General features: G+C 41.4%; 1 protein-coding gene across 1 annotated transcript in view; it reads right to left on the bottom strand.

Moving 5' to 3' along the window:
* Positions 1-16260, bottom strand: part of UGGT1 (UDP-glucose glycoprotein glucosyltransferase 1) — a 109466-nt gene extending 93206 nt beyond the window's left edge. Inside the window, exons 1-4 of the mRNA XM_067742307.1 lie at positions 16044-16260; positions 10969-11104; positions 5805-5887; positions 3316-3446 (exon numbers count right to left, since the gene is read on the bottom strand). Coding sequence (XP_067598408.1) covers positions 3316-3446; positions 5805-5887; positions 10969-11104; positions 16044-16101 — 408 coding nt within the window. The 5' untranslated portion in view covers positions 16102-16260. The remainder of the gene's footprint in view (positions 1-3315; positions 3447-5804; positions 5888-10968; positions 11105-16043) is intronic.
* Between the last annotated feature and the right edge of the window lie 4904 nt (positions 16261-21164).

Raw genomic sequence — 21164 nt, 5'->3', positions numbered from 1 at the left:
TATAATGTTTCACTATGTCTCAATAAAACACAGAAGTGTTTTGTTGTTTTTTTTTTTTTTCTGGCCGGCCGCACGGCTTGCAGGATCTCAGTTCCCCGACCAGGGTTTGAATCCAGGCCATGGTAGTGAAAGCCCAGAATCCTAACCACTAGGCCACCTGGGAACTCCCAAAACACAGAGATTTTTTTTAAAAAACATACTACCATTATCACACTTTTAAAAAAAGTAATACAGGGCTTCCCTGGTAGTGCAGTGGTTGAGAGTCCGCCTGCCAATGCAGGGGACACGGGTTCATGCCCCGGTCCAGGAAGATCCCACATGCCAAGGAGCGGCTGGGCCTGTGAGACATGGCCGCTGAGCCTGTGCTCCGCAACGGGAGAGGCCACAACAGTGAGAGGCCCACGTACCGCAAAAAAAAAAAAAAGTAATACAATTCTGTATTGATGGCCACCGGCAGCATAGTTTTTCAATCTTCCCAAGTTCTCCCATAAAAACAAAGCAAAAATGAAAACAAAAACCAGTGGACCACATTTATGACAAAACTAGGTGGAAGGAAATCCCCATGATACAAAACACAAAAATGACCTGCGGTTATCAGAGGCCATAGAAGTAGAGGGAAACTGCAGAGATTCTGATGATCCTGAAAACAAGAAAACCCCAAAACAGCCAAAAGGTTTTCACTGGAAAGTATGGTGGGCCGACGGGTTTTGTTTCACCTAGTACAGGTAAGCACAAGGCAGTCTGACCACTGTGAACTCATAACTCACAGACTAGGACTCCCTTCCAGGAAAGGGCCCCACCTCTAAGGACAAACTGTTGAGGGCAGAATAAAACTCAAGCAGGACAGAGATAAAAGCCAATAAAAGAAAAAGTCCAAATATAAAAGTGAAAGAGGGGAACAGAGTCAGGAAATTTCAAAAAGCAAAAGCTACCTTTTTTTTAAAGCCACCCTATTTTAACACAACATAAAATCAACAGAATAGGGAACCATGCCAACCTCCAAAAGTTAAGGAAAACTAATTTCACATCAAATTGAGCAGAAAAAGTCTCAGTGTCAAATCCCATACAAAGCTATTTTAAGAAAAGGGGAGAGGGGAAAAGCAGAGTAACACCCTTATTCTTATAGACGAGTGCTGTACAAGAGAAATTTCTGCAATGATAGCAATCTATTGGGAATTCCCTGGTGGTCCAGTGGTTAGGACTCAGCGCTTTCACTGCCGCGGCCCTGGGTTCAATCCCTGGTCGGGGAACTAAGATCCAGCAAGGGCCTTGCTGGGGCCAAAGAAAAAAAAAATTGATAGGGCAAACAGTATAAGTTATTCAACAGAAAAGAAAGGGATAGAGGGAGAACCTATAAATTAAGAGACCACTCACCCCCCAAAAAAATTAATAATTTTTTTAAAACTGGGCAAGATTAAACTCTATTGTTTGGTGATGAACTCTTGGGCAATGAAATGTTTTTTTAAAAAAAAACAAAACAGGGCTTCCCTGGTGGCACAGTGGTTGAGAATCTGCCTGCCAATGCAGGGGACATGGGTTCAAGCCCTGGTCTGGGAAGATCCCACATGCTGCAGAGCAACTAGCCCCGTGAGCCACAATTACTGAGCCTGCGCGGCGTCGGGAGCCTGTGCTCTGCAGCAAGAGAGGCTGCAATAGTGAGAGGCCCGCGCACCGCGATGAGGAGTGGCCCCCACTTGCCACAACTAGAGAAAGCCCTCGCACAGAAACGAAGACCCAACACAGCCATAAATAAATAAATAAATAAATAAATAAATAAAAACAGCAAATGATTCCAACAGAAGAAAGTGATTCCTTTTGAAGGGCAAAAGTCAGCTGTGATGGGGACACAGCACATCAAGGGCTTCCACGGTGCCTGGCTAAATTCAATTTCCTGACCGGGGTGAAAATTACAAGAGTGTTCACTTCGTTATAATTCTTTATACTATATATTTCTTGTGAGTCATTTTCTATGCTGTTTTTATTTCAGAATAAAAAAAAGGTTTTAAAATTAACAATTCTTTTATACCAAACATACAATCAGCATACACACCTTTGATTCTCTTGCTATTTTTTACGAGTTTGTTCAACTCAAAATCCAATAAGGGGCTTCCCTGGTGGCACAGTGGTTAAGAACACGCCTGCCAATGCAGGGGACACGGGTTCGAGCCCTGGTCCAGGAGGATCCCACATGCCGCGGAGCAACTGGGCCTGCGCACCACAACTGCTGAGCCTATGCTCTAGAGCCTGCAAACCACAACTGCTGAGCCCAAGTGCCACAGCTGCTGAGGCCCACGCACCTAGAGCCCGTGCTCTGCAACAAGAGAAGCCACCCAACGAGAGGCCCGCGCACCGCAACGAAGAGTAGCCCCTGCTTACCACAACTGGGGAAGAACCTGCGCGCAGCAACAAAGACCCAACACAGCCAAAAATAAAAATAAATAAATTTTTTTTAAAAATCCAACAAGATCCACACGTTGAATTAAGTTGACACCTTTTTAAATTTATGTGTTTATTTATTTCTGGCTGTGTTGGGTCTTCGTTTCTGTGCGAGGGCTTTCTCTAGTTGCGGCAAGCGGGGGCCACTCTTCATTGCAGTGCGTGGGCCTCTCACTGTCGCGGCCTCTCTTGTTGCGGAGCACAGGCTCCAGACGCGCAGGCTCAGTAGTTGTGGCTCACGGGCCCAGTTGCTCCAGAGCATGTGGGATCTTCCCAGACCAGAGCTCGACCCCGTGTCCCCTGCATTGGCAGGCAGATTCTCAACCACTGGGCCACCAGGGAAGCCCCAGCTGACACCTTTTTAAAGTCTCTCTTGAAGCTCCTCCTTCCCTCTTTTCTTTTCCTTTTAACTTACTTGTTGACAAAATCAGATTATTTTACTAAAAAGCTTTCCTCATCCTAGCTTTTCCTGACTGTATTCCTGTGATATTGTTTCACATTTCCTATCTGCTGTATTTCCCGTGAACCACTTTTAGATCTACAGGCTATGATCACACTCAGGGTTAACTGGTTTAGCAAAAACTGTATTGCCTCTCTCTTCACCTGTGCTGTATAAATAAAGTCTGGTAGGCAGTTTTTTGTGTAGATATTTTATTTTTCCTTAAATGAAAATAAGTGCAAATTATATTTTTTATAATATGTTATTTGAAGATGTAACATCATCAATTTTGCTTATTATTTATAAACAAATTGTAAATCCTAGACAATTTCAGGTAGAAAAGGTATAGTTCTGTAATACAATGCCAGGACAACTGCAATACAGCCGATCAAGATATGCAACCACTAAAGAATACTGTCACGTGTACGCACTGAACTCACCTGCTGGAAGGCTTGAATTGTCGCTGAGTAGGAGTGAAGAGACAGACAAAATTTCAACAGATTCTGCTGTAGTCGTGACAGAAACTGAAATGCAACTTCCAATATTGCATGATAATAGGAATAATCAGTACCTGTCAGGAAGAACATTAACCAAAATAATTCTATATGACTAGAGGTATCCAAATAAGATAGTTCATAAAGTATAAAGCTATGTGTTACAAAAGCATACTGATTGCAAAATGTTACCACTATACTGTCCTGAACTGCTGTCAAATGCTTAGAATTCCTTGAAGTACACCATGCAATTGGACTTTTCTTCCCTTTGTTCAGACTATTCCCTCTCCCTAGACTGCAATTCTCCCACTTACCTGGATGACTAACTCCTACTTTCTTCCTCAGGAAGAATTCAGCTGTGAGAGCACCTATTCCAGGGAGGCACCGCCTATCCCTACCCCATGCCTCACTCGACCAAGTTCATCTCTTCTTTGCTCCCATAATATTTCTTCGCTTACTTCTTTCACTTAGCACATCATTTACTCATTTACCTACTTACTAACTGCCCCTCCCAAAGAGCCTTTGGGGCCCCAAAGCCCGAAACTATGACTTGTCCTTGTAACCACAGTGTCTGCATATGTTATCTATTCAAATAACCCAACAAGATGGAGCAGTGTGATGAGGAAGTACAAGATATTAAAGAATACTAATGAAACTGTAGTTTGGGGAGAAGCATTAAAACAATTGGAACACATTATCTGAGGGGAAAAAAAACGCGTGTACCAGTATGAAAAAATCCCCAGGATATATTAAACGAAAAGCACAAGGTACAAAACAATGTATATAGTACGCAATTTTTTCTTACTCTTAGAAAGAATAAGAAATAGGAATACATACTTATGTATTTATTGTAAAAAAGAAAAAAACACTGAAGACTAAACAAATTAATTTAAATGGCTATAAAAAGCCAAGAGAAACAGGAGGAATAAGATTTTTCTGTGTATAGCCTTTTGTGTAGCTTTGACTTTTAAACCACTATTATCTATTCCAAAAAGAAATTTAAGAAAAATATTTCACATTTAAAAAAGCAAAATGGGGCTTCCCTGGTGGCGCAGTCGTTGGGAGTTCGCCTGCCGATGCAGGGGACATGGGTTCGTGCCCCGGTCCAGGAGGATCCCACATGCCGCGGAGCGGCTGGGCCCGTGAGCCATGGCCGCTGAGCCTGCGTGTCCGGAGCCTGTGCTCCACAACGGGAGAGGCCACAGCGGTGAGAGGCCCGCGTACCGCAAAAAAAGAAGCAAAATGTAAAAGGTTCTATATGGCATTAGCACCTTCTAAGTAGAAAAAGAGATCAGAAAGAAATATCTTAAAATGTTGCCAGAATGTTAACGGTGACTATCTTTGGGTGGCGGGACTATGACTAGTATTTCAAATAAAATGTTTAACGTACTTTTATGGTCACTTCCAAGAATTCATACTCCCCTAATTTTAACCAGGAACACATCAGCATTTATATTGAAGAAATTTCATTTTAAACGTCAGAATTCAAAATTCATTACAAAACTTACTTTGATAAATTTGTTTTATGAAGTCATAAACTAAAATGATTTTTTGATAACTCAAACAACTCTAGCTGACTCCAAATTATGTAACTAAAGCTTACAAATTATGTAACTAAAGCTTACAAATTATGTAACCAAAGCTTGTTCAAAACTTTTATGCACTGAAATCATGAAAAAAGATTCAGACTTGACTTTTTAAATATGTATTAATTTTTAAATATCATAAAGTTAAAAATCAATTAGTCAAATATTAACAGCAGTCACATAATTTTTACACATTTTCTCTTCAACAAGGACTTACGCCTGTCAATGTAATACTCAAGGTTTTAACTACTCATGTATCAGCATCTTTGACTATTAATGTTCATACTCTATGTAGCTTATATTGAATTGGAAAATGTTTGTGAAAGCTCATCAGAAACTGTAAACAAGTGATACAGTTTACCTTGTCATTAATTTGACACCTTGACACTCCAGTTGTGTGTGGCTGGCATGCATAATGGAAAACATTCTGGATGGCACTAACTTAATGATAACAAACTTAACAGATAATAGATCAGTTGTATAATTAGTTCATAACAAAAGAAAGTTAATCAAATCTGATGGTTATTAAGTAAATTCTAAATGATTTTAAAAGAATTTGACTCCCACAAAATATTCATGTAGCACTTTCAATAAAAGAACACAAAAGAACAAAAACAAGGGGAGAAACAAAAAAAAAAAATCAAAGGTAGCTCTTATCACCAAAGTTATAAACTTTTTCAAAAATAATTACTAGTTTGTGTTGACTCTGCTGGCTACCATCACAACCCTAGTCAGTAAAGATAAAAATGTATTCCATTAACTGCCATGCCACACATACTCTGAAAGAGATCAATTTTTCTAATATATTCCCAGACACCGAAGTCAAAGAAGCATTTGCTTCAATTTTACCGTGATGATCTGATGATCCAATATTTTGACTGGCTTCTACAAAATTCCAAAATTTCTCTTGACTGTCTTCTGCTAAAAACTCACTGAGAGAAAAGGGGGAAATATCAGAAATAAAACAACTTAATGAAATCTTCTAATATAAGCTATATTACTAAGGAGAGTAAAAATAGATTTTTAAGTTACCAAATGTCCAAAGCTTGGCTTTTATTTGATAATATATATTATACACGAACATGTATAACATATATTTTCTAATGATAAGCAAGTCTTACTAGCTTATTAGCTATTAATAATTAGCTTAGTAATTTATTCACTTAATAGCTTAATAGGTATCCCTAAAGAAACCTAGAATAATAGAAATGTTGTAACAACAGGGAAGTCCCAATATAAAGAAAGGTTATGAAATCTCATTTGTGAAAATGCTGTCAGTAGTAGAAGCAGAATTAGGAAATTGATAATTCTAGTACTAGTTCTGCTCACTCATTTTCTGAAATACCTTGCAAAGAACAAAAAAATATGTTTTCGCCTAAGTTTCTCCCAAGGAAAACATGAACCCTAGAAAAATTTCTAGGAGACTAAAGGCAGCATGTCGTAATCTTTTTACATCCACAAAACCAAATTTTCAAAATCACCAAATATTAGTTTAAAGTTAGCACTGATTTAATAAAATCAGGTCTTAGAACTTAATGCCATCTTAACTTTTTCCTTGACTTTACACTACTGTACTGACCTAAAATAAAATGGCTATTCTACATTTCCCTGCATTCAAGAGCCTAAAATCCCTTAAAAGAAAATGCATGTACTAATTGAATGATTCATGTAAATCGGTAATCTTCTCCTCCAAGGCATACCAATGTAGTGGTGGTCTTTCCCTGTCTGAAAGCAAACTACAGATCTGGATATCAGCTTACCTAGCCAAAGGAAGACTTTCCCATTACTTGTCAACACTGGGCTGTACAACTCTCACTCTACTCCACAGCTAGACACAGAAATATGGCAACATAAGAAACATTTCCTGGTAATGCACAGCTTCTCTAAAAATAGGTTTCTGAAAATACCCATCATCATAATGTATTAAATTATTTAGTGCCCCCTTGAGTGTGGCATTTTCTAGGCTTTCGAGTAACTGACATAGACATCATACCAACCTTATAACAGCTTATAGTCTAAGAAAACAGGTAGTAAAACAGATAGATTATGATATGCAAGTAAATGCTTTGTATTCTTTGTAAGAATACAAAGTGAATCTTAGCTTAGATTCCTACAGAGGCCATATGCACATAAATATATACTTTTCATATAATTACAGGAAAACTTCTTAAACGTACATTCTTTTTCACCCCACTGCATAAATAAGTCTTACAACGTCTAAGTGTCAAGCAGCCTTAAGAAAATTAATTACCAGATCCACTGAAGTAATCCACGGAAGACAGGAACAATACAAGGTATTATTAAAAGGAACGCTGCCATTTGTTTATAGTATGCTTAAGTTTGTTTGCTTTTTGTTTTAAATTGTTTTTTAGCTTCTGATACCTGAGTAAAATATCGATAAAACTTCCACTGAGTAAAATATTGATAGTTTTACAGATGACATTATACGATGTCTGGGATTTGCTTTAAAATATTCTAGCGGGAGAAGGTAGGAGGGTGGTGGTGGTGACGGTTATTGGACTTGAGTTGACAATCACTAAAACCGGGTGACAGGTAGAGGGAGAGCACATTATATATATATACCATTCTCTCCACTTATAAACTTGTTAACTTTCCTAAGGGCACAGAGTTAGTAAATCAAAAATCTGGAATTTACATTCCAATCTCAATCACTCAAATCTATCATGCTGCATTCCCAGGCCATTATAATATCTCAATAAATGATTGTATAAGCACTCAATAAATGATTGTTTCAACTTTAATAATAAACTTTACTTACACAATATTTCTTTTAGTAACTACAGCTGCTCAAAACATACTCAGGGCTCTACTTCAATTAAATATATATCACTTCATGGACAACCAGAAAGCTACAAACCCTTCATTAGCATCAGGTCCAACTTAAAAATACACACAAGGGACTTCCCTGGTGGCGCAGTGGTTAAGAATCCACCTGCCGATGCAGGGGACAAGGGTTCGATCCCTAGTCTGGGAAGATCCCACATGTCGCAGAGCAACTAAGCCCATGTGCCACAACTACTGAGCCTGTGCTCTACAGCCCACAAGCCACAACTACGGAGCCCGCGAGCCACAACTACTGAGCCCACAAGCCACAACTACTGAAGCCCGTGCGCCTAGAGCCCGTGCTCCGCAACAAGAGAAGCCACCACAATAAGCAGCCCGCGCACCGCAATGAAGAGTAGCCCCCGCTCGCCACAACTAGAGAAAGCCCACGTGCAACAACAAAGACCCAACACAGCCAAAAGTCAAATAAATAAATAAATTTATAAAAAATTTTAAAAATAAAAATACACACAAGAATAGTTTTAGTCCCTAAGGGCCAGAAGCAAAAAAGACAAAATGTCTGTATTAGCTACATGCCTTGATGTGTGGAAAAAGATTCTGGCCCTTCACCCTCCCCCCAATGGACAGTGCTGTGACCCACCATCAATGTCTGCCATGGACCCAGGAGGGAAGGAGAGTGGCCTCAGCTAGCTCTGGAGGTGAATATAGAGTAGTTTCAAAAAAGCACAGCAGTGTTTTTGAGTTGCCTACACGTCCCATTTCCTTGGCAAACTGTTCGCAAATAGCCACAGAAGAGAAGTAAAAATAATGAACCAAAATGGCAAATGGCCAGGATATCATGAAAAGGCGCTATGTTTGTTACGGGTAAGTTGCAGCGAAGGAAACAGTTTACAGTACTCACTTCACAGAGATCAAAGAAACTGAAAAAAAACTGATCAACTAAGGCTGACAATTTTAGCATACTTTCTCAAAAGTCCATAAGTATATGCCATAAGACTCTTCTAAGACAACAGACAAACACCAAGAAATTTGTTAGTCTAAGTGAGAGTAATGGGATGTAATCCAGTGAAGAATGTTAAGCAGAATATCGTAAAACATCCGTCACGGTTAGTTGCACAAAATTATTTAGAAAGTGATAGTAAATCTCAATGACTTAGGTTGACACCAGATAAATCATCCAAAATAAGATTAGCAGAAAGGAAGAAAAAATGTTCAGCTACAAGAGTCCTGGCTCAGGCAGTCCAGGACCTCACATGACCTTCAGACACTTCACTGTTACAACCACCAAGATCTAACAAAGCGCGGACATTTGAGGGGCTCGACCTATTTATCAAATTAGTTATTGTGACATCACTATGAAATACAGGCAGTGGAGTTTGGGGGTTTCTGGGGGTGAGACGGGGTTGTTGGAGTTTTGCGGGGGGAGGGGGTTTGCCATTTTATTGCTGAGGAAAGGGAGGCACAGACAAGTGATGGGAGAAAGTCTGTTCAGCAGAAAGTCGGGGAGGCTCCTCAGCAAGTCAAGACGGGCTCCTACGCGTCCCACGTTCCCACTGGCCTCTCCTCAATCCTGTACCAGAGGAGGCTTTGCCTTAGAAGGCACAACTATCCGTATACACTACCAACACAACAGACTCTTCATTCACATCTTCCTAGGGATCAAGGGGAAGATGTCAGAAGATAAAATTAGACCACAAAGTTAACTGATATAACACAACAGTTCAAATTTCCAGCTATATCAAATTCTGAAAGTTACCAAATGCTCATGGCTCACCTACCTAAATGTATGCTTTGGAAAGATTCTCTACAGGTCCTAGCTATATGTTATTTGAGATACAATAAAAATAAGTTTCCCTCTACAAACAAAAAACTGACTAAAAGAGAAGTATCTGGTTATATTTATATTACAAACACTAAATAAAACGTACACTTGGGTTAAAATCTCCCAAGAAATCATTGACTATATTGCATTTTATCAATTTTAAGACACTGTCAATTCTTTTTTCCAAGTTTGGGAGATCTTTTTTTTTTGGCCGCACTACATGGCATGCGGGATCTTAGTTCCCTGACCAGGGATCAAACCAGCACCCCCTGCGTCGAAGGCACAGAGTCTTGACCACTGGATTGCCAGGGAAGTCCCTGGGAGATCTTCTTTATTGAGAAACTGAGATGTATGTTTTCTTTTTTTCCTAAAAACATATGTGTGGTTTCTACGATCCATCTACTAACTCCTTCTTAGGGTTCACTTGAGCTGTTGTCAAGTTTCCTTCAACTTTTATTTTCTTCTGTACTCCCCAGACCAGGGAATCTCTTCTAGCTTGAGAGATAACAGTGGGAAGCCTGATGTGATTTACTGCATATTTGCTATGCTCTAAATCCCTTCAAGGCCTAGGCCTTTGAAACTCATTTTCTGCACCAAGACCCTAGGAACAAAGCGGGATAGAAATGGCTATGTAGGGGATCAGGCAGACAGGCACGAATCATCTTCTAGAGTTTCCTGTAGCCCCAGATGGTACAGTCCCAGCAGAGGAGAATTAAGGTAGAGATGGGGTAGGAGACTGGGGTCCAGTATGTTTCAGGAATAGCAGGATGAAATGCTGCCCAAAGACACTGTCAATTTTAAGACATATCATTGTTTTATGAAACACTGAGTGAAAGATGCCACCAATTTTAAGATAACATTGATTTGATTAAATGCATCCTGATTTTGGAGATGCTACAATCGGATAAAATGTGGCCACTTTCTTAGCTTCCCCCTGCACTCTCTTATGTTGGGGTCTCCTTCCAAGTTCTTGGGAGGGTCATGTCCTCTTCCCCCACCTTGCCAAGCTCTCTTCTCTTCCTTTTATTAAACACCTCTTAACACCTTCTTCAAATAAATAGAAAATTTCTTTTAAGTAGAACTCTCTCTTCCTTTAGTACCACATTTACACTTTTCCTGGACGATAACATAATAATTTAACCAATTCAATATATTTGTCTAAAGAAATCCCTAAAGATCTCTATCATCAATTCAGTCCTAGCCTGCTGACAGACAGAGTCTGTGTCCTAACAGCCTGTGAACAGCACACAAGCACAGTGCACACTGAAAGAAACTCTTACTAAATGCATATGATGAGAATCTCACGCCCTAAAAAGCTCCTGAATATTCACTAGCAGAGTCTACATTTTCACTCAAACACGTGAGAGAAAAAAAATGTCTTCTTACCTGGTTTCTAACAACAACGGAGTGGAAAACCATTTTGTTGTAAGAGAGGTTGTAATGGCTTTTGAATCTGCCTTTGCTGAGGAAAACAGCCATAGTCCAGCGAGTACAGTCAGAAGGCCCATTTTACGGCAAACCCCTAAAAGGGGAAAAAAAAAAAAGTTTCGCTACAAGGCAATGTTTAAACCTGAATCTTAATAATTAGAGATAAAAAATAACGTGACTATCACAGAAATAAAAATGCTTCCGAAATAGAACAGCACCTACTATCTAGATAGTTCAGCAGAACTTTAGACACAACTAAAGGTGCGTCGTTCATTACACTCTCTCCTACAAAGGCTGCACTTCATCTCCTGGGTGCCTATACCATACAGAGATATAAAAGTCAGCTGGTGGCCCAGCAGGTTGCACACAATCATACTTTATGAAGCAGGAGAGTAAATAAAGCTTAGACAGGTGAAAACACAAATGAAAGGGGTTACAGGTTGAACTGTATTTCCCCAAAAAGACAGAGTGAAGTCCTACCCCACCCCAGTACCTCAGAATGTGAACTTGTTTGGAAATATGGTCTTTACAGAGGTAATCATGTTAAAATGAGGGCATCAGGGTAGGCCCTGGTCCAATGACTGGTGTTATTAAAAGAAAGGGGCGGGGCGGGGGGGGGGAATGTGGGCAGAGAGACAGGCATGCAGAGGGAAGACTACATGAAGAGACACAGGGAGAATGCCCAGTAAAAACGGGGGCAGACACTGGAATTACACCGCAAGCCACGAACACCCAGGGCTACCAGATGCTGGAAGAGGGCAAGAAAGATCCTCCTCTACAGATTTCAGAAGGAACGTGGTCCCGTGACACCTTAATTTAGAACTTCTAGCCTCCCAAAATTCGTGAGACAATAAAGTGCTGCTCTAAGCCACCCAGTTTGTGGTACTTCGTTATGGCAGCCTTAGGAAGCTAATAGGGTGGGTCTCGAAGGTAAAATCAAATACAGGTTCTGGAATGAGGAAATGTAAGAACTCAATAGATCCCCATCTATAAAATAAGGAAGTTGGGGTCACTGGTGAATCAGCAGGGCCACAGAATGCAGGCCTCCTAAATCCCCAGCAGCAGCCTCAGCAAGCATGCCGAGAGCCTTGGGGTCCACATCATTTCACAAAAGGTCTCCGGCTGCAGGCTTCTTTGATCTGTGTTTTCATCCCTGGAAGTCTGCCTAACATAACCTAATCAGACTTCCACTGTGATATAAAAAGTCAGCATTCAAGTTCCACCCATTTGAATGGGAACCCAAAGGGGACAAGAATATGTGGGAAACACTAAACCAAACTTGTGCTTCTGAATGTTAAGGTCTGGTAAAGCTCACCCCAATTCCTCGACGCCAGTTATAATACACACTGTTGGGGAGAGACAGCCCACATACTGGAGCAACCAGTCAGTATCTTCCTTTTACAAAAAGCTTTATCATTTGTGCCAACATCTTGCTTCATATGACACACAATATCTCTAAAGAACAATGGTCCGAAGAGAAATGAATTCTACCAAATAGAAAAGTTGCTTTTAAAAGAGTCTGAAGTTCAGGCACTGCCAGCTTCTTTGGAAACAAAAAAAAATTAATATGAACATCCTATTTATAAATAAACATTAAAAAAAATCAACATCGATAAAGACAAGGACTAAGCAAACTAGACCTCTGACAATGAAACCTGCTGGCCCTGATTCCTGGCTTGGGGGCGGGGGAGGAGAAGTCCAAGTCGATGCAGGCCCCTCTCGGAATGTAGCAAAAGTTACTGACATTTCCCGCAGAGGAGAAAGCAAGGACCCAAACTTTTACATACAATTTCAGCCCACTCAACTCTCTCCGACACTCTAGCCTCAGAAACCTGCGCCTCATGATAGAACAAACACGGGTTAGCAAGACGAGAAAGCCTTTAGAGTCAGGCACCTGTGATCAATTCCTGAGTTTGCTACTCACTGGCAGTTTCACCACAGGCACCTTACCTGATAACTCCCTCGCCCTTAGTCTCCCACTCTCTCAAATAGGAATAACAGTACCTGCCGCAACATGCGCCACGAGCGAATTGAGAAGGCAACGTGAAAGTCACTTTGTAAAGTGTCAAGTACTACACCAGAAGTAACTGCTCCAGTTAAAATATGTAAGGAAGAGAAACTAGAAACTGTCTTCTAAATTACAGAATAATAACTCATCGTTATTACAAGGCCTCAAAAATATGCTTTGGAAATATATCCTCTGTGGCTAGGGAAAAATATCAACAAAATCCTCCCCCAAAGTCACTAAGTTTCTAAAGCGGAGACGGCGCATATGAGCTATGTTCAAGCAGTATTAATGCTACAGCTATGTTCACCATTTTTCCTGAAGGGACCTAGACGTGTAATCCCCCAACAGCGGTGATTCCAGATGAGAAATTAGATGCCTCTGCTCAGTACTGCCAGGCGGAGGGCATGCACAGAGTGGGGAGGGGACAGGGAGGGACCGAAGGCCCCAGGAAACACCCACACTTGCAGAGCAATTACTCCGGGCGAATCACTCTGGACAGCGCCACTGCCAAGCACTCTGCAAACTCGTTACCCAGCCCTTTCACACAAGGCCCCAGGAGACTGCAGCTCCCGAGGGGGGCAGCCTCGTCCACTTTGTCCACCAGAGCCAACAGCGCAGGGCCTGGCAAACAGCAGGTAGTCCATAAATACGCAGCATGATGCGTGAAACACTATCATCCCTTATTGAAAAATAAGAAAATGGCAGCTCGGAGAGGCTAAGTAACTTGCCGGACTAATAAATAGCAATGTTTGGAACCCACATCTGCCTGTTTTCAAAAGTTCCACAATACCATGCTCTCTGCCCTGGTCCTCTGGCTTTAAGAAGGGGTAAGAATTCATACTGTGCAGACCCAGAATGAGCAAAGGACTTTATTACAAGACCCAAGGCAAGTCCAAAGATTTTCTAGGGGCAGAGTCCTTGGGACCCAGGTGGCTGAGAGAGGTACAGCTTCAACTTGAAACCAAGGGTGTGAGCCTGAAGTTGGGAGCAAACCAAACCAAGCAACCAGCCTGAACAGATCCATACTTGGGCTGGCTCTGGGGACTGAATGCGAGCTCCTCAAGCACAGAGAGTTTTGTCGGTCAGTCACATGCCTAGCATAATGCCTGGAACACAGGAGGCACTCAAAATAAAATAAACACAGACTTTGTTCATCAAAGGATGAATGAAAGCCACTGGAAGAAAGGGATGTGGCACCAAGAGTAAAGGCGCTACAAAAAGCCTAAGACTTAAGAAGGGTGAAAATGAAAACTCTACGTACCATGACTCACCCAGAGATCCCCCTGCCCTGCTTTAAAGAGACAGAGAGTTTCTGGGGCACAGTACAGCATCAGTAGAGATGGGAAAAAGAGGAAAGCTACACACTAAAGAAGAGTTTTCCCTTACCCCACATCCTTGATACCACAGGTAACACCAGAGGAAAAGGTTGTCCAGAGAAGTAGAAATAAGAACGTCACTGAGTGGCCTTTTGTTTGAGGATGGCTTCATTCTACGAGATCCCTTATCACTCTGACCCTCTGACCTTAAAAGCTGTGAAATAACAGCTGTCAGAATCTGCAGCGTGGCACTGCATGATTATAGGCATCACGCTTCCAGCATGATGGATAAATTAAAAACAGTCTTTAAAAGGTTCTACGCCCAAAAGATTCATCTAGTAAGATCTAGTGTGTGGCCCGGTTTCTTTAGTTTAAAGACACTATCTCTTGCTCATTTATCAAAAATATTAATCAAAATTATATTATGGCAAATGTTTTTCACTTTTGGAAAACAGAAGAGGCATAAAATTATAAATCATCATCAACTTTTTCTTTTTCCATTTTTAAACTGAAGAAAATAGCTTACAAACTCAAAAAAACCTTGCAGGGTGCAAGTTAATAAGTAGCCATCCGAGTTTCAACATATATGATAACAGCAAGGAAAAATACCAGGAAGTACTCTTCTTGAGAAATAAATTTACTTCTGAAAAATTTAAACTTAATATACACTTATACCTGTTAGCAAAACCCATTTGCTGTGATCCACATACATGCAATTTCAGGTTAAAATTAGATACTATACATGTAATATGAAAATGATCGCAAGGAACTGGAGAAAAAGTCTAATGGTATTTTCTCCATAGTTCAATTTATTCTCCTCAAGTTAAATATGCACTGTGAAGATGCCCTACTACTGTATAAAGCAACGTTTATTTCCTTCAATAAAAATGAGTTTCAGCTAAGTTTAACAAAAGGAAGTCAAATGGAAAGGCTACAATCAACCCAAACTTTGTGTTGTTGTCATATAGCTATTTAAAATGTCTTCAAACATCACACAGTAAAGTTGGCTGGCCAAGTACACGATGAATCAATGTTTCCAATACAGTGTAACACAGTAAGGCATAAGACCCCAGGACTTTGAATGAACAAAATATGCTAGTTCTCAAATCGGGCAAGAAATGCAAAACGATCTAGAGATTCTGGCCAAGGAACACGAAGAGCTCCCACCCATAACCGATTGGCGATGTACGCAGATCTTTCTCTTCTGGCAGGTCCCACACTAAAAGTGAAACCGGATCATCCAATTTTCAGCCACCAGATCCTCGTATTAAATGAAAACGGAACCAATATTCATCACCCGAATTCATTGTAGGGAAAAAAGAAATCTATAAAAAGATCCATTCGTTCTCCAACCGGAGTCCTGCAAACTGCTGGTTCTCAGCCTACTTGGGGTCAGGCTTGGACGAAATTCACGTTAGGGCACTTCCCCCACCTCCGTCTGCACTTGGGCACACGGGTCTCGAAGCTCTTCAATGAAGGTTCAAAACGGCTAAACAGAGCCCGCGACCACCCTCGCAGAGACGGTATGTGCCCAGAGGACACCAAGGGACAACTCGGGGGACTCGCAAAGAAGAGGAGGGCTGGGATACAGGAGGGGAAACTGAGTCAGGGAAGAAACGGAAGCTCAAGGTGACCGGGACACAAGGTGGCCTCGCTCCCCAGACCCTCTCTCCCCCCGCGAGAACTCCCCACGCTCCCCCCAGGGGTACCTGTCACCGGCCGCGCAGCGGCAGCACACGCGCCGCCCGCAGACCCTTTCCAGTCCATGCCGGGGCCGCGCTTCGTCCACGACTGCACCTGCGACAACGCCGGGGCGGGGCGGCGCAGCGGCGGGGCGGCAGCAGCTGCACCAGTGAGCGGCCTACACGCGCCTTTCCCGCGGCTCCTCTCGCAAGCCGGCCTTGCAAAGATAGAGCTCTGCCGCCGACCGCCCTTTACTTCCGCTTCCTACTGGCTAGAGACGGAGGACTTCCGGCTACCGAGTCGCAGCCGGAGCCGCCCAGAGCGTCTCTCGGCCGCCATCTTACATCCGATGAGGCCCCGCCTGCCTCCTTGCTCTTTGCAGTTCAGTGTGGTTAGGGAGGCGTCGGTCTTCGAGGTCGTGGGGTCTCGTAAAGGGGGACAGCTGAGACCCAGAAACTTCTTTACATAGAAAGTGTAAAATTTTAACTGACTTTTGATTATATGACACAAACAGTCCTTCGCTTGAGAATGGCAGAGCAAGGACTAAAAACACTTGCCTTAATCTGATAGCTATATGTCTCTACTGTGCTTAAGAACTTCTGTAGCTGACTACTGGGCTTTCTGTTCCTTGCTGGACTAAAAGGAGTTCAAATAATTTTAAGGAATGGAAATGAGTTTTAAAATTTATTTCTTGAGGGAGATTTTGTGTTAGTAGATTTCTGTTGTGTGTTTTTAAAATCACTTCAGGTGATGCTTCCATAAAAAAGGAATTGTTTAGTTCACTGAATTACAGTTAGTTTTTTGCTCTCTGTTTTAACTTGGTCTTCTACTATTGATGCATGAATAACACCAATATTTGCTTAGTTATAGCATACAATCAAGTGACAGCGCAGAACTTCTAGGAAAGTTGGGTTTCTCTTTTTCTAAAATTTTCTCAGAAAATTCAGGGCTATTTTGTTTGACTTAAACGCAGATTTTTTTTATTGTTTTAACTTTTTATTTTGAAATAATTACAGAATCACAGGAAGTTGCAAACATAGTACAGTGAGATCCCATGTACCTGGTTCTCCCAATAGTTACATCTCAAATAAGTATATTACAGTCTCAAAACCAGAAAATTGACATTGGTACAATATGTTTGTATAGTTTTGTCATTTTATCACTTGTGTAGTTTTGTGGAACCACCACCAAAATCAAGAACTATTCCAGCACCACAAATATTTCCAGTGGGTCAGGGGGAAGGAAGGACAAGTAGGTGGAGCACAGAGAATTTTTAGGGCTGTGAAACTATTCTTTATGATATTCTAGTAATGGATACATGTAGTTATACACTTGTCAAACCCACAGAATGTACACCAGGAACCCTAATGTAAACGATGGACTTTGAGTGGTAAGGACGTGCCAATGTAGGTTCATCAATTGTAGCAAATGTACCACTGTGGATGCTAATAGCAGAAGCGGCTGGGCATGTGTGGCGTTGGGGGTATATGAGAACTCTCTGCACTTTCTGCTCATTTTGCTATGGCTCTAAAACTGCTCCAAAGTCCAAACAATGAAGTCTTTTTAAAAGTGAAAATCATAAATGTTAAAGGTGGAAGGAATATAAGAAATAACCTAATCCTCTATTCTCATTGAAAAAATGAGTAAAAGTAAGACTCAAACTTTCAAAAATAATTGATAGACTTTATATTTTTAGTAGTTTTATATATATATTTTAATTTTATAGGAGTATAGTTGATTTACAATGTTGTGTTACTTTCAGGTGTACAACACAGTGATTCAGTTATACATATACATATATTTATTCCTTTTTATATTCTTTTCTCATATAGGTTATCACAGAATATTGATCAGAGTTCCCTGTGTTATACAGTAGGTCCCTGTTGGTTATCTATCTTATATATAGTAGTGGGTGTATGTTCATCCCAAGCTCCTTTAGCACAGTTTTAATTTTACAGAATAATTGAGCAGATAGTACATACAGTTCCATATAACCATCCCACCCCAACACCTAACAAACACCCAATACCAGTTTCCCCTAATATTAACATCTTGCACTAGTGTGGTACATTAGGGTTACGTATATATAATGGAATATATGGAATAATTTTCAAACGGAATAATTTCCAAGCCACATATCTGAAAAAGGACTTGAATCTAAAATATATAGAGGACTCTCAAAACTCAATATTGTGGAAATAATACTGATACATTATTATTAACTAAGGTCTATAGTTTACATCACAGTTCACTCTTAGCATTGTACAGTTTTATGGGTTTTCACAAATGCATACATAATTATCATTACAGCTTCATGCAGGATAGTTTCACCCCTCTAATAATCCCCTGTGCTTCACCTATTCACCTCTCCCCTGAAATCCTGGCAACCACTGATCTTACCACCATCTGCTATAGACTGAATGTTTCTGTCACATCCCTAAATTCATATGTTGAATCCTCCAATGTGATAATATTTGGAGGTGGAGCCCTCATGAATGGGGTTAGTGCCCTTATAGAAAACCCCAGAGAGCTCCCTTGCCTTTCTCCCATCTGAGGACGCAAAGGGAAGTTCTTGCCTGTGGTCCACTTTGTCCATTAAAGTCTTTAGCATATTACACAAAGTTACTTTAAAATTCTATTCTGATATTTCCAAAATCTCAGCCATATTTGAGTCTGATCTGATGCTTTATCTCTTCAGGTTATATTTTTTCTTGAATTTCAGGATGGCTCTAATTTTTGCTTGAAACCCAGACATGATGTACTGGGTAAAAGGAACTGAGGTAAATAGACCATAGTATGAAGTTTTATGTTTTTTTGGCTAGGAGTTAGGCTGTGTTTACAGTTTGCTGTAGCTGTATATGTCAGAGTCCTAAATTTCTTCCACTGTCCTTGTTTTTCTCTCCTCTTTTGTATTGGGTTTCCCTAGAAGCTGCTTCTTAAATAGAGTCTGCACATTGTAGTCCTTTCAGCTGTAATCCACCTTATTATACAGGAGCCCTGTTGATATGATGGTGAGGTTGATGAGAGGGAAAGCTCTGCAACCCTGTGATTAGCTCTCAGCTTTTAGGAGGCCTGTGCCCCTAGGCTGTGACCTTCATAAGTGCTATTCCCATTTGTATGAGATAGGGTAGCCAGAGGGGGCTGGAGTTGGGTAATTTCTTCCCCTCCAAGTCAGAAAAAGCTATGGTAATGGCTTTTTCCTTGCTGGGTAGGACGTTTTTCTGGAGAATTCTCTGGGCTCGTTTCAAAATGATTACTTTTCCCCTCCCCCAGGCCAAGCATGAAGGGATTTTTCTAGGGTACCCACTGTGAGAACCTGGTAAGTCTCCTGCGGCAAACCCCACAAAAGTGTGGGAGCCCTCTCAGCTTACTCTGGGTCCTCAGGAATATTTAACTCTCAAATTAGTCTAGACTCAGCCTCTAGAAATTCACCCAAATTGCCTGTTCAGTGTTCCTACCAGTTACTAGTTGCAGCTGCTCCTACTGCAGGTAAGCTGCTCTGTATTCTCTGTGTTTGTCCATCTCTCCAGTTTTGGGGGTGGCAGTTTGTCCTCTGACTTAATTCTCTCTTGATTTTCTGCTCATTCCGTTTTTTCTTGTTGGGAGGACAGGAAAGATGACTCCCAAACACTACTCATAGAGCAGAAACCAGAAGTCCCAGACAGACCACTTGCAAGGAGTTGGTGACAGAACCCAGGTCTCTAGATCAGTGCTGTCTGATAGAAATAAACTGTGAACCACATATGTGGTTTAAAATTTTCTAGTAACCACATTAAAAAAGTACAAAGGGGCTTCCCTGGTGGCTCAGTGGTTGAGAGTCCGCCTGCCGATGCAGGGGACACGGGTTCGTGCCCCGGTCCGGGAAGATCCCACATGCCGCGGAGCGGCTGGGCCCGTGAGCCACGGCCGCTGAGTCTGCGCGTCCGGAGCCTGTGCTCCGCAACGGGAGAGGCCACAACAGTGAGAGGCCCGTGTACCGCAAAAAACAAACAAACAAACAAAAAGTACAAAGACACAGGGAACTATATTCAACGTCCTGTGATAAAGCATAATGGAAAAGAATATAATAAAGAATATCTATATGTATAATGAGCCACTTCACTGTACAGCAGAAACATTTACAACATTGTAAACCAGCTATACTTACATTTAAAAAAGGTAAGTACAAAGAAATAGGTGAGATTAATTTTAATAACATATTTTATTTAACCCCATGTATCTACTACATTATCATTTAAATGTGTAGTTATTTTAAGAGTTATTAAGATATTTTACTCTTTCTTGTACTGTGTTTGAAATCTAGCATGCATATTGCATTTCCAGCATATCTCAATTCAGTCGTTTTTTTAAATATTTATTTAGTTATTTGGCTGCGCCAGGTCTTAGTGCGGCACACGAGATCTAGTTCCTTGACCAGGGACCGAGCCCGGGGCCCCCTGCATTGGGAGCACAGAGTCTTAACCACTGGACCACCAGGGAAGTCCCTCAATCCAGTCATCTTAATTGCTCAAGAGCCACAGACTCTGCTACACCGCATCAGTCACCATAAAAAATCAATAGCAAGAGTAAACTGAGCACATCCTTACCGGGACTGTTCCTTGAACACAGGGCACACCGCTCTGCTTATCCCCCCTGCCTGGATTGCCTTCTTCCCTTTTCTCCACAAGGTTTGCTCATACTCTTCACTTAGGTCACTGTCAACATCACCTCTTCAGAGGGACTTTCCTGACTACCCCACCTAAAATCCATCCCCCAAACTGTTACCCTCTCTCCTTCACCTACTTTATTTTTTCCATTCTGTATTTGTTTATAGTCTGCTATCCCCTGTTAGATGTCACCCCATGAGGAAAGGGACATTACTTAGTTCCATGCTATGTCCTCAGCCCCAGGACAGTGCTCATGCAACATCCAATGATGAGTTCCAGCCACATCACCCGCCTTGGTCCGTGAGGACATACTCAATGGAGGAGATGTTCTGCCCTTGCTGTTATTCTCACCCAGTTAGCTTGTGGGCAAAGGACCTGCCTTGAGATCAGTGAGTCCCCTGGAGCTGCTTAAGAGACATAGCAGAGAATCCTCCAGGTTTTAAGCTCTGTTTGTCATTCAGAAAACTAAATTGTACTGTAGGCTCTGTGTGCTTTTTCTCT

This window comes from Pseudorca crassidens, chromosome 6 (assembly GCF_039906515.1).
Source record: "Pseudorca crassidens isolate mPseCra1 chromosome 6, mPseCra1.hap1, whole genome shotgun sequence".
NCBI classification, from domain to species: domain Eukaryota; kingdom Metazoa; phylum Chordata; class Mammalia; order Artiodactyla; family Delphinidae; genus Pseudorca; species Pseudorca crassidens.
Note: the sequence above shows the minus strand (reverse complement) of the source record. Positions and strands in the feature narration are given on the sequence as shown.